At 43.3% G+C, this 14,744-nt stretch overlaps 1 protein-coding gene across 3 annotated transcripts in view; it reads right to left on the bottom strand.

Moving 5' to 3' along the window:
* The window catches only part of LOC126523557 (protein MMS22-like), a 152,225-nt gene that overhangs the window by 29,797 nt on the left and 107,684 nt on the right, over positions 1 to 14,744 (bottom strand). For all 3 annotated transcript variants that reach the window (XM_050172154.2, XM_055066917.2, XM_055066918.2), the window contains 4 exons: positions 14,164 to 14,240; positions 9,135 to 9,267; positions 5,712 to 5,795; positions 777 to 935 (listed from right to left, as the gene is read on the bottom strand). In XM_050172154.2, coding sequence (XP_050028111.1) covers positions 777 to 935; positions 5,712 to 5,795; positions 9,135 to 9,267; positions 14,164 to 14,240 — 453 coding nt within the window. The remainder of the gene's footprint in view (positions 1 to 776; positions 936 to 5,711; positions 5,796 to 9,134; positions 9,268 to 14,163; positions 14,241 to 14,744) is intronic.

Genomic DNA, 14,744 nt, shown 5'->3' with positions numbered 1-14,744 from the left:
TGTTTCATAGTACCCAAACTTTTGTACTAGTATCTAGATATAAGGCACTTCGTGCTGCATGAGATTGTAATTTCTGGTAAGGCAACATTTTGTCAGCAACGTGCTGCAGCTCAGGCAAAGGTGACATCCTGGTTTCAGCCACAGGTGACAGGTTAGCATGACACCAGCACACAAAACTTGGTGCTGTGCTTCGACAAATTTTTGAAACAAGGACAGTTCACATCCAGAAGAACAGCCTATGCATCATTCAACCTGACAATATAAATGTGTGTTTTTCCTGACGTGCATGTTTGGATGTTTAATTTTACTAAGAACTTGTATCTAGATGGCTTTCCTGCTTACTAATGTTGTTTAGGTCGCCATTTACCACTGCACCCAAACAAGAAGCACAGGATCTAGCATCACTTGTGCTGTTCCTTAAGCAAACTGAAAAAGAAGAAAGTGGGACAACACAAGTTCAAAAATAGAACAGTTATTTTATGCACTTGTACTTTTAATTTGCATACACCAGCTATGGACCTACAGTGCTGCAGTACAAAGTGCACCCTTTCAGAAAATTCAATCTAGAAGTACTGGGCTACACTAGCTTCCATTTTGTTACAGTTTTCAAAAACCTTCAGGGACATGTGGAAATTTAAGTTATAGCTTGCGTCAGCATATTTTTCTATATCAGGTTTCCAATGTATCAAATTTTTTTCCGTATTGCCTTCGAAGTCAATATCCTGGTTCGATCCTGGTTCCACTATATATACGTACAAAAATTAAATAATTCTCACCGCGAGAGTCGAGTCATCTCAGAGTTCGGTGGCTCCACCCCAACGCAGCAACGAAGCCAGGCCTGGACAAGTCTCGCATCACTGTTTGTGACACGTGCTTCCAGCTCAGAGCACGCCTGGCCATCTTCCAGCACCAGGCACAAGAAGCGGCCAGATGCACTGCAACATTGTAACACAGGTTCAAGTGGCCAAACTGTTAAGCTCATGCACGTATATGCATAATATTCTAAATCTAGGGCAAAAGAATGTCATCAAGTAAAATAACAGTGACACAAATGAACCTTGTTACAATGCAGTAGCATCCGACAAAAATATCTTGGTTCTACTCAACATTTATTATAAATGCACACACCAATATCAGCAAGAAAAAAACAATCAGTAATAAGGAGCCGGGCGACCGGTGTGGCCGAACAGGATTGGTGCTTTACCTTTTTGGATCCAGCCAAGCCAAGTCGTTGATCAGAGCACACACGTGCATCTGGAATGTGCCTTTTCAAGTTGCTCTCACTGAGTATTTGACATTTTTGCTACCATAATTACATACTTTGAACTGTGAGCAAAAAATATATTTGTTTCATTGTACCAGATATTGTCTTGGAACTTTCATTTTTGGTTTAATTATCAACAACACAACACTCATTGAAATAAAGCATGGACAAAAAAATATATATTTGCTTCAGTATGTAATCCAATAATTCGCTAAATCTGTGTTCGTTATTTCACGTTCAACTGCACCAGCAAGAACACAATGACAATTGACTCTAGCACCAAAAGAAAATGAGAAGCGTTTGGCATTAAACTTTGACGCTGAGTTAATTGGTACATAATCACCTTTAGAAGGATTCTCAGCCACTATTTATCGAGGTCAAGAAATGCATTTGACGTTAAAATACACTATTTCAGAAATACTTCGCAGCAAAAAAGTTCTCCAGTGCTTTCAGCAGAAGCGCAGTTATTGGCAACCAAAGATTGCCTTCGATCTCCACTGCAGTGCTCCCACACCTTCTTCATTGCTTTGCACTTCGAAAACTGCGGCAGAGCAAGGTGGTGCCTGCAACACACCACCTACTCAACGTCACTGTAACGAGCAGCTCAAATTTGACTTCAAATATTCACGTAGACACCACTACTTCCGATTTTGCCGCCTGCGATGGGCCAAACTTGAAGGCTATCCCTCACTTCACGGGTGAGCTCATAGTGTCATCCCTTTACTGTGTGACAGTATACTAGGTAGCTATGCACAGTTATTCTTGCACTGAGTGGCATGAGTTGCACATTTCCTATCTCCAAGGCAACCACACAACTTCTGAGAGTTAAACCAAGCATTGTCTTCATATTTGCTCGGAACAAGCTTCGACCATGATGGTGACACACTGCAAAGGTGTGCAGCTTGGGAAGCAGACGGCCTGTTCCAGTCGGATACTGGCGCTTGGACAGGCTTGCCACGCACCTGGAGCAACGCCGCCTGCACAGACCACTCGGTTTTCCTCAGCGGGCCGCAGTGAGCGGGATCATCATGGCACCCTGCGGCGGCTGCGGTATCTATGCTATGTAGCAGGTGCAGCTATATGCAACTGTAGTGTGTCTGCTATGTGCACGACAGGGCTGGAGCGCGCTCTTGCACTCACGTGCTCCGGTCTGGCCATGCTACGTGGTGCGGATTGGCTTTGTCCTGCGGCAGCTTGACCGACGGATAGTAGCCACATCCAAATTGCACATTTAGAAGTGCTCAATACAAAGTGATGTCTGCAAAGGCTTCTTGCCAGGAGTTGGGACGATGCCAGGATTTGGGACGAGCATTGGGACGATGCTATTTAAGAGAGGGGTATATACACATGTACTTGTTTATCTTTCACCGGTGATCGCTTTTCACTGGCTAAGAAATGTTAAGCATTATCATTCGTCGCAGGACATGCCTGTATGTATAGGAAGTTTCTGGAATGTTATCGATAGTTCTATCCGCTGTCTGTTGTCACTGAACCTTGTGTAACCTGATTGCATGTATGCATGATGCGAATGTTCTTGAACTTTCTGGAAGACACGGTGGCTCCAACAATTACTCTGGAACCTTCGATGACTGATTTATAAAAGTCAACGTGCTTGACCTGCTGATTAGATTTTGATGATCGCCAACTCTGTTCGCTGCTATCGTTGTGCTTTGAGTGTAGCATGTTTTTGAGGGCACAGGTTTGCCCAACAAAACAGTATTTTCACCATTCGCAGTTTTGCTGCTTTCTTCACCGTCACTACCATGTGACAATATACACAAATACTCAAGAAAGCAGACGAGAGGAAGATAGTCACCACGATAGTTTACTAATCGTTAAAGCACCGCACGAGCAATAGGGAATGTGGGTTCGGCTCCCACCTGTGGCAAGTTGTCTTTTTGACTAATCTTATTTCTCTTTACTTTATTATTAGATCAGTTAAGAATACAAATTCAAGGGGCACTTACTTATCCCCACTTGTATGGATGTAAAAGTATCGCGACCACATGACTTCAGCGGCCACATCCGCAGAAGTGCCGTGACATCACGTGACCAATGGTGTTTACCACAAGGTACGCACAACGTAAGGTCAAGGGTTCGACCTCCAACAAAGGCCATGGGGTCGAGTGCCTTAATTAACTGTATCTTATAATTAACTTCACCTTAACACTAAAAGTTGTGGATTTGACTCCCACCGATGGTTGTGGGTTTGAGTGCCCTGATTGTGTCTTAATTGACATCACCAACTGCCTCGATTGGTTCACTTGACTTTTTCAGGGTGTCTACCAAGTTGACATTTCCATGTTCCCTGAGTTTTCCAGGTTTTCCCTGAGTGCCTTTGCAAGTTTCCCTGAGTGATGCAGAACTATGTTTTATGTCAAGACGGGCTGAAACCATATCGCCTGATGCTGTCACTCTCTAGTAAGCACATAAAAAAAATAAAAAAGCAACTTAATCCAATTTGAATACTAAGGAGTAGTGTTTATGTTATTCAAAAAGAGAACAGAAGGCAGGGGTTAGTAAAATGCACAGCAAATAAAGTGTCTTCGGAAAAAATTGCAAATGGAGTCGGACATTCTCAAATACGAATAAAATGGAGATGCACATAGAAGCAAATATTTTCGAATATGAGCTATTTCTATCAACTGATAGCAAGCTCAGTGGTATGAGGCCCGAACTTTGTCACAATAGAGATTCTCTCTCAACAGCTCGTAAGTCAATGTCAACTGTCCTGACATACTCTCAGCCTGTGCACGATGCCCGAGTTGTGTTTCACAGCTTTAAAGAGTTTATTTTGGTATGGATGAGGGACACCTGCATCTCGACATCAGCCAAAACTTTGTTTTTTGAGTTCAAGCTCCTTCAAAACGGCGGCAGCAAGCTTCCTTTCCCGTTTATTCCTCAATGCGTAGATCATTTCTGTTCTTGTCCTCCTTCCGCCACTCGTTTGCCCCAAGGACCATTTAAAGCATCTTGGTCAATTGCACAGTCCACAACCAACTTTTCGAACTCCTTAGGGACCGCGAAAACGTCCGAAAAATAGGCCACTTGGAAAAAGATAAATGCATGTTATTTACTGCCCTTAGGGGCTCAAACCGCCACAGGCACGTTCGAAAACGCTCTGAAGGCTTGTCGGTACACATATTAGGCATATCGGTGCTCGTACTGCGACACGAAATACCGGATGCACGTGTGTATAATTAAGGGACACATACTGTGTCCCGTGGGAATAGCCCCTTCCCACGCTTGTTATGCTTCACTGCAATGCTTTTGCGTATGTTTCACCAAGTAACATTTTTGTACAGAGGCGAAGCTGACTTTCGGGAACCGGCATTATGCAACGCACCGTGTTTTCCAAGTTTCCAAGCCAATCGCGAGGACCACAAAGGCAGAGTCCGTGCCATTGCTGACAGCAGCTAATTCTTTCAATAAAAAACTCGGCACCCAACGGCAAGAAGCTTCATAGCGAACGTCGAAGCAGCTAAAACCTAGCGTTGCCGCAGTGGTGGCGAAGTAACCAAAACGGCAGCGGTGGTGCCTTTGATTATTGCCGTTTCGGACCTGCGGTCACGGCAAAACGTCCGAAAAATAGGACGGCGAAGAGTTCTTGCATCCGAAATTTCACACATTCTGATACGTTGACTCTATGGGGTATGTGGCGGTGCCGCGAAGCCGTCCAAATTATCGGGAATCCGGAAAGTCAGTCGTTGACTGTACACTGGCAACTCCTCCAGCCGACGACAGGGCGTCAAAGACGATTCATTACGATTCCTGTCTGTTGCTCGAGCCAGCAATACCGCGACTTTCGACCCTTTCAAAAAAATTGCCGCTAATTTTCCCTGATAGAGGCCCAAATTCCCGGAGTTTTCCCTGACTTTTTCCAGACTACTCAAAATCCCTGAGAATTCCCGGTTTTCCCGGTTGGTAGACACCCTGTTTTTGGACCATTGTGGTCATGCCAATGCCAACAATGCTGGATTTTCCATCTCATAAGCCATATAATGCTTTTGCATTAAATGTTAATTGCTATGCTTTTTTTGGCTTGATTGTCCATTTGCTTGATATGAGTTGCAACAAACAAAATGAAGAAATGACTCGGCATGTCGTAACCGACAGCCTATTTGCCTGTTAATGAGTGCTAGAAATGGAAAGCAGTGGAGTTAAACTTCAATGTAACAAAGTCGGTGAAATTGGCAATTTGCTTCATTATACAGAAATTTCTTCATGTTGGAATTTATGCAATAAGTGCAGTCAAATAAGTGGAGCCACCAAAGGATTTTCCTTACATGGAAGGGGCTGCAAAATTTTCCGAATTATTGGGGAATCGGAACAAATTTGAATGAGCGAAAAATTCATTTTGTTGAATTTGAGAGTTGGCGACGAAAGCTAACAGTTTCAAGCAGTGTCTAAGAGAAGCAAGCGCAAGTGTGGCTTTGGCATAGCTTACCTGGGATGCGTGTGAGGTGAATAGCCAAAATGCTCAAAAAGGCTTGAAAAGTTGGCCTTCACTGGAACCGCCTGTGATGATGGCCTGCAATGAGGGAAAGGTTGCTGCGATTTAGCGATGTGTAGTGCTGGGCACATGCAGCTCTTTCTAATACGCATACAGTGTGGATCCTGGATATATCAAACAAGGGTACAGTTAAGCCCCAATATAACGAAGAAGCTAAAATCGGCAATTTGCTTCATCATATCAAAATTTCCTTACATAGAAATTCAACCTTTTATGCAGATAAGTAAAGTCGCCAATAGATTTTTTCTTACATGGAAGCTTGGGGCCGCAAAATTTTCCAAGTTGTGAGGCAACCAGAAAAAAGCAAATTTCAATGAAAAAAGAAATCATTTTGTTCAATTTGAGAGTCGGCAACAAAAGATGCGGTTTCATGCAGTGTCAATGATATCTTGACCGGTAGTACGAAGCAGAGCCAGCCGCGATTTTGTGTCTACTCCGCTCCCACGGCCGATAGAGTCGCCTGCAGTGAGATGAGACTATCATGAAAAGTGCCAGCAGTAGGAAGCGAATGCTTCGTCTGCCTGTTGCCTCAGTGCGTCTGTGAAACTCAAGATCACACAACCTTCAGTAATAAAGGCGCAGGAAGACGGCGCACGTGTTGCCATGCCATCTTTGCACGCCAACTCTTTGCACAAGTGGCAGATTACCTCTAAACCAGGGCATGCGAGCCGCGTAGAGAGCCATGCATAGCAATGGCTGCACTAGAAAAGGAGATGCATGCCAACCTGCCCTTCACTCCCCCGTCACCTTGCGTGCGCGGGAAGACTATCATAGTCAAATACCATCCTTCTCAGCTCACCCTTGAACACTTTCACATGCACCCAAAGCATACAGCGTGCGAGGTGTGGTAGGATCTTATTTCACTTTGACTTTATACAGAATATGATGCTGCTTCACTTGGTTTGATTGTTCTTCGATGCTCGGTGCGTGATTTGAGAGGTGTGCTTGAAAGCAGCTGCTTGTAACTTAACCATTCAACCACCTGCATTCGCGGATATTTCCATTTACTGGCTCGGGATTCCTTCGTCGCGGCAGTGAAATTTCGTTATGTTGATAGCATGTATTAACACACTTTGCTATATTGAGGTTCTAAATACATGGTGTTGTGTATACAAGAAGTTATAAAAATTTAAATACTTTGTTATTTTGAGAATCTCATTATATTGAAGTTTGCTGTACCGAGGTTTAACTGTATATCGAACAAGTGAGTCTGCCAAATTTTTTAGTGACTTCGGATCATACATTTTTCCTCGATTTTCTTTTTTTTTTTTTCAGACTCAATTGTAGTTGACAACTACCTATGAGAAGCATCGTGCAAATTGTTACAGCACAAGACGCCAATGCGCGTTGACCAGCTGGCCCAAGCGGCCCAATATGCATGTTTTCGTTCTAGCGACTTTCACAAGCCTAGGCACATTTGCGCTGCTCGAATTCCCCCGGGTCAGCAGCTTCTTTATACGGGGCATTCTGGCAGGAAATTTGACGTGTACACTCGGTGAGAATCGTTGCACCACAAGACATACTTTCTCGTTTTCCCGTTGCATAGCGTTATAAGATGGTAGCAGGAAACCAACACGAAATCTAGCTGGTGGGTGACGCGAGAATGTGATGCTGAGTGTTTTCATTGACTATAGCAAAGCCTTCAATACCCTAAAACACTACGTTTTACTCGGAAAGTTAAGCGCATATGGGGTACGTGGTGTAGCTAATTTATTGCTTAGTTCATATCTCTCTGAGAGGAAACAGTGCGTTTCAATTGCTAACTGTTCGTCTCCTAAAACCATTTCTTGTGGTATGCCTCACGGAAGCATTCTGGACCAACGCTCTTCAATATCTACATAAATGATATTGTTAAGATAAACAATGATGTCTCATTCCTACTCTATGCGGATGACACTAGTATTTTTGTTTCTGGACAAAATCCAACTGAAATTATTGCCAGAACCCAAAGTGTACTTTCAGATGTGCTGCAATGGTCCACTGCTAATGGCCTACGAATAAATACGAAAAAAAAAAGCTGCCTTTTTCAGATCCCGAGGCACGGAAGTCATCGTGAACCAATCATTAACGCTCATGGGAATACCCGTCGAAATAGTGGAACAACATAAAGTTCTGGGAGTGACTTTTTCTGCTAATATGACATGGACGTGTCATATTGAATCACTGATTAAATCATTATCGTGTGCTGCTGGTGTTCTGCCACGATGTAGGCACTTTCTTCCGGAAAAAGATAAACTTCAGATTTATCATGCTCTGTTTTCTTCCGATATAAATTACTGCCTGTTAGTTTGGGGCACCACAACCCTGTAACATAAAAACAATTCACCTATTGCAGAAAGGAGCACTCAGGTATATTGCAAACGTCCCATGCAATAGTTTTACAGGTACATTGTTTACGAGCTATAAGGTAATCAGTGTGAAACGCATGTTCGATTTTCGTTTAATGTATGCTTATTTCTTCCCAAAGGAACAATTCAGATTGTTTATTAAAGATTTATCTAATATAAGCATGCATTACACTGATTCACGCACCCGCAGCGCTGACAAGTTGTTTCTCGTTCCCGCACGACCTCTTTTTTTAGTCTCTTAGATTCACACTGCCGTCCCTACTTAATAAATATGAAGAGAAAGGTGCCAAATTTTCTGCCTATACAAAAAAAGAAACGTGTGAATTCTTTACAACTCTTGTCTAACGTTTTTTATAATATTCTGTCTAGACATGATCAAGAATGTGTCATTACTCTTTGTATTGTATTTATTGTTTTCGTCATTTTATATGTACTCATGTGAACATTGAATATTTCAGCTATAATGTACAACCGTCCTGGAGTGTACTTATATATTGACCTTATTTATTCTATTGTTCCATCGTTGTATTTGCACAACCTCTTCTTAATTTTTTTTAAACTGAATTTTTTATTCTATTGTTGTAAATTTGTTTTAGAAAGTATGAATTTTAATACTGCTGTCATGTACGTGGGCCTTTAGGCATTTTCAAGTGGTGTTATTACTCTTTTTCGCCTAAGGGACCCCCAACTGTCGTTGGAAATAAAGATTTGGTTGACTTATTGAAAAGTGCAATGCCAGGAAGGATGATGAAAGGGAGTGAAAGATAAGTGTGCCAGTGGCACCAGCATTGCTGCCATCCATGGAGCAATCAGTCTCTGCCAAGAATAAAAACAGAGAGCTGCTTTCAAGGTGGGTGAAGAGCGCGAGATCCTGTTCGAGTTGCTGGAAGTTCACCTCAACAGCAGTGCACAGAATCTATAGGAAACTATCAGCACATTCAGCCGGTTGCAAGCAAACCTAGATAAGGAAAGCGTGAGTCACTTCTACAAAACTATGCAAGGGGCTCACAGGTCAAGTGCTAGAAGCGTGAGGTTCACGGCCAGGTCGGTGAAGCAGGTGGCTGGCGATGCAGCCTGGACAGGTAGCGCCAGTGCCTTGTGCAGAACCTGCAGCGTACTTTTGAAGATGGCTTCACTGAAGCCTGCATGGAGATGGGGGCACTTGGAGATTGCCACATGCCAACAGGGGGTGGCAGCAGTTTTATGTCTAGTAAGGCCCGGCAACCATAATGACGAGTGTATTTGCACCCAGTAATAGCAACAAGCATACACACACATGTACCATCAACATAAATTGAAATTCAAACAAGCAAATACACAAGAAAAGCAGACCAGGCCCCTGCTACGCTAATTACAAGGTAGTGAGATGCGCAAGCACTCTGAAACCGATTTCTAAGCATGGTGGAGTTCCAAATGTATGTCTTGGAGCCCAAATTAGGTCACCTTTAGAGATGCAGGCAAACCTGGAAACGCAAGGATGCATTCCGATTGTTTTCAATTTATTCGCTTTTGAATTTATGCTGACAGTACATATACATGTGTCATTAGTGTATGCGCCCATTTACATGCATACTTGGATAGGGTGACAGGCAAGCAATAAGTATTTACTTCAATGAAAGTCAGAATTAACAACTTTTTAAAAAGCCAATCAGCTTAACTGCAATCATGGCACCATGACCTAACCTAAAAAAGCATGCTTAAATTAAACATCACGACACAATAACCCTGCAGACTTGTGTGACCTAGCAGAATCACAACCCAATTTCTAGCGAAGCTGTCTCTTTCATGCAGTTGGAATATTGTTTCATTTGCCAGTAATTATATAACACATTTTAAAACGTTGCTTCAATATGACCTGCCCATTTAAAAACTTGCCTGATTTCAACGTTTTCAGGCACTTGGTAAAGAATTTTTACAAATGCAGTAATTCATCCACACACATTTTAATTGTCAAAAAGTTGGCCACAGTGTTTCCTCCATTTTTACAAAATGTGATCCTGTTGGTATGTACGGATCCCCGAAGAGCATCAGGTTAATTTATGTGTAGTTACTAAAGCACAGTTATAGTGGTCTGGACAGCCTGTAAAATTAATGTACTGCTAAGGCTGTAAATTGTCCACACGATCCGAACTTCATTTACCCAAAACTTACAACCTGCCACTAATTTTAAACAAACATAAACAAAGTGACTTTGGTTGTTCATTGAGGACACTAGGGAAACTGACTATGAACCTCATACAACACAAAAAAGAGAAATAAAAGGAGTGTTCAATAATTATTTGCAATGCCTATAACCAAGCCCAGAAATGGTAAAGTTTCGTCACACATTGCACTCAACACGACCCTCCTATATAGCAAACATAAATGAGGTGTAAAATACAGTTTTGTTGGTTATCGATAAGCATAGCTGATTACGCCAGTATGAAACATTTGAGCTCTTGCTTAAAATTTTTGCAAGGGTAGTATTTTGCAGGATGCATTTAACTTTGCATGTACCTTTGCCATAGCCTTCCCCACATTTTGCTAAATGTATTCTTGGTGGAAGTTGTAGTTCTGCAAGTGAAAACAGCTGAATTCTGCGCACTCAAAGAACACTGATAACATCCTTTGCATAAATAAATTAGAGCAAAAGCCACAATAAACGCATCCACTTCTTACTTAGCCGACACACCACCCATTACCTGGCCCTTACTTTCACCAAGCAAACACAATGTGCCTCGTTTAATTCACCGAGGACACTGTGCCAACGTTGTATAATGCATGGAAATGCCGAAAAAATGTGGGTTAAAGAATTATTTGTAACTAGGGGTGTGCGAGTATTTGGATATTACCAAATCAAATCGAACTGTGAATGTCCGAATAATTCGATTTGCGAATCAAATATCTACTTTTCTATTTTTCGAATATTCAATATATTGGGTGTATACTCCATTGCATACATAGCAGTCAACACTGTGGAAGCTACGCAAGAAATTCAGTCAAGAAAATTTACCACTTTGCGCGTTGCGTCCATGCTTCGGTGTGTGCCAACCAGCGTTCGCTCGTGCGAGCATGCACGTGAGGCTCCTCGCGACGGGTTGCAAATAAACAAAAAACCCGAAAAGAGCAACAAAAATAAAAATGATCGAAAGCAATGCATTAGCAGCCATATACCACAGTGTGTGTTTGTTATTAAGGATTAAAACTTGTTTCATTCGATTACTGAGCCTATATATAAAAAAAAAAACAGTTGCGCACAATTACGGTAAAAAAACCAAACTATATCTCAGTGCGAACGAAGCCAGTGCAAGAAGTCTCTCTGGCCTCCACAGCATATTTGACATGTCGGGTGTACCGCAGAGCCTCTCGTGCTCGATGCTGCGGATGGGCCACCACAGCTGACGCAGTACCGAATTTTGTCACTGCGAGCGCTCCCCAACGCAGGCCATGTGCGGGGATTGCACACACAAAGTGCCTGAACGCTGTAATATGCAGAATGGTGCCCCGTCAGCCAGAGCCAAGAGAATTATTGAGCACTCTTCCAGCCCCTGGGCTTCCCTATTGTTCTGGTCAAAAAGAAGGATAACAGCTGGTGATTCTGTGTGGACTATGGTCACCTAAACAAGATCACCAAGATGTCTACCCACTTACACGCATTGATGACCCTCTGGATTGCCTTCACAGTACGACTTATTTTTTACCATTAGACCTTTGCTGTGGATGTTGGCAAATTGTCGATGGTGAACTGGACCACGAGAAGACCACATTCGTCACACCCGATGACCTATATTGGTTCAGGGTAATGCCTTTTGGCTCGTGCAATGCCTCTGTGAGCTTTGAACGGATGATGGATATGCTCTTGCGTGGCTTTAAATCATCCATTTCTTTATGCTACTTGACGATGAAATACCTGATAATGACAGGTGTTTTTCTGCAACTTTCGCAACCCATCTTGAATGACTTTTGTTTGTTCTTTCTGTTTACTGCACCGCGCACCTGCAGCTCAATTTGCCTAAGTGCCGCTTCGGTCACTGCCAAATAACCATGCTCGGCCATCTTGTTGACTCGTTGGGGTTGAGCGTTCCTTTCAGTTAGTAGGGTGCACAATTTCTCTGTGCCAAGCTGTGCCAAAGATGTTTGAAGCTTTATTGGCCCATGATCTTAATTCTGCTGGCTTGTGAGAAATTTCACGCATGTTGCTTGTCCTCTGACTAACTTCGTCAACAAAGACATTCCTTTCTGCTGGGGCTCTTAACAAGCGACTGCTTTCTCGGACCTCATCACGCTACTCACAATGACTCCAGTTCTCAGACATTTCGGTCCCTCTACTCCCACAGAAATTCACACTAATATCAGTGGTAACAGAATAGGTGCAATTTCTGCCCAGCGCCAATGTAGGCATGACCGTACTATCGCCTACGCCAACCACCTTCTCTATGTGTTTGAGCATAATTACTTGATTACCGAGTGTGACTGTCTCGTACTCATTTGGGCAGTGGGCAAGTTCCAACCCTACTTATATTGTCGACTGCTTACAGTTACCACTGATAATCACGTGCTTTGTTGACTTTCTTCGCTCAAGGATCCCACCAGTCGTCTTGGCTGCAGAGCCCAACACCTCCAAAAATACACATGCACAGTGGTTGGATCGTTTACATCAGGACACCGACTGCCTGTCTGATCATCTCGTCGATGCAACAGATGTTTTAGTGGATGCTGCACCGATCAGCGTTCTTGTGCTCTCCGCCTTGAGAGACACTGGTGCTGAACAACGGCGCAATGAATCATTAAGGCAGCTGATCCAACACCTTTCTGACCCATCGGACCCAACCCTTTGCACGTTCGTGCCCCAGAATGAAACCCTGTATCGCCAAAACATGCATGCCAACAGGCCCGAGCTGGTAACGTTCATTCCATCTCACCTTCAATAGACTGTACCCCAACAACTGCACGACTTTCCCGCCGTTGGGCACCTTGGCATCTCTCGGAAGTATGACCACATTTGGCATAATTTTTTCTGGCCTTGTCTCAACTGCTCTGTCCATCAACATGTCAGTGCGTGCAAGTTGTGTCAACACTGGACAAAATGTGGCATAGAGCACGTGACATGGATCCAGCGTGCTTTAACGGCATTTGCTGTGGGCTGTGCTGCAGCATGTTGTTTAGCTGCATTGTGCTTTGGGGCATGTTTTGCTGGAGACAATGGCGAAGCACCTGACTGCATATACTGCAGCCTTTAGGCTTAAGGTGAATACATAGCAGAACATGATAAATGTACAGCCAGGTAGAAGTTGAAGTGCGGAAAAAATCTTTGCATTGCTGATGTGCCAACAAAAAAGACACACACCACACGCACGAAAACCACAAGCACATAAAAAAAACATACATACAGTGAAATCTCAATATACCGAACCTCAAGGGAATGCGGAATTTTTTTTTTAATTCAGAAAGTCATTACAGTGAAAGCCGCAAAATGAACCATTCTGCCCATCAGCCGATCAGTTGTCACCGTATGAGCTATTTACAAAAAAGTCTCTGTTGGCTCTCGGCCCACGCTGTTGCTATTTTCCGTAGATTCCGCTGCCATGCACCACGCAAGCACCGCATGGTACGAGTGACGTGCACAAAAGAGACGCTGATGCCCTGAAAACCACCAACAAGGAGGAAGCTCCATGTTGCCTCCAAAGCGCAATGTTTCTTTTTGTTTGTTTGCTTTTCACATTCCTTGCCGTGGAAACTGCAAGTGTCTTGCTTGAGGCGAACACCTGAAGTATTACAAAGTGAAAGTGTGTGTAAACCACAGCACCCGAAAAGTGCGACCATGTTGCATCCCTGCAAGCACAGAGGTTACATTTCACTGCATGCGTGACTAGTAAGGCAGCGGAAAGAAGCTATAGGCCCCGGGCTATAGGCTATAGGCAAAGAGCTATAGGCCCCGGGTGCCAGACGACCTAGCTACGCCAATGAAGCAGGGCCACTACTCACAGATACTGCACGTCAATACCAGGTATTACAAAGGCTATGAATATCTCAAGGAATATGCCATGCAGATTTCTCACCCCTGTGCTGTGCCAGCAGTTTTCTGTCACCATCAGTTCTTTCAAGGTTCCGAGAAAGAGCCCGCTTGTGGACCATCCTGCAGATACCGGGAGACAAGATGTCAAAAGATGTTAAACAATGTTTTTATTTTTTTTTTGTAGAATTGGACAGCAAGACAAAAACAAAAAGTGTGGCTGCTCATCACCTGCCTGGATTTTTCTATAACTTGCTTTTACGACTTGTCACTCTGGCCTGTCTCTAAGATTACCTTAGTGGCATGGCAACCTCTTGTACAGCTCAAAACCAAGACAAAAATAGCTTCTGCTGTTAAAGGGATACTAAAGAAAAAAAGTTATTTGAGCTGCAATAGTAAATTGCCCACCTAAAATACCAAGAATGCAAATTTTACCACTGAGAGGAGGCCCGCTAAACCAAAAAATATGCAAAAAGCAAAGACAGGAGGTGACGCCACCTTGAAGTTCCCACAAGTCGTCCACATACATCTGTCCCTGGACTGGTATGTGCGGACGACACTGTGCTACTAGCGGACAATGCAAGAGATTTACAGAAACTTGCAAATATGTGTGGCAAGGCAGCGACA

This window comes from Dermacentor andersoni, chromosome 6 (assembly GCF_023375885.2).
Source record: "Dermacentor andersoni chromosome 6, qqDerAnde1_hic_scaffold, whole genome shotgun sequence".
NCBI lineage: Eukaryota > Metazoa > Arthropoda > Arachnida > Ixodida > Ixodidae > Dermacentor > Dermacentor andersoni.
The sequence above is the reverse complement of the archived record's forward strand: the minus strand, read 5'-3'. Positions and strand labels throughout refer to the sequence as shown.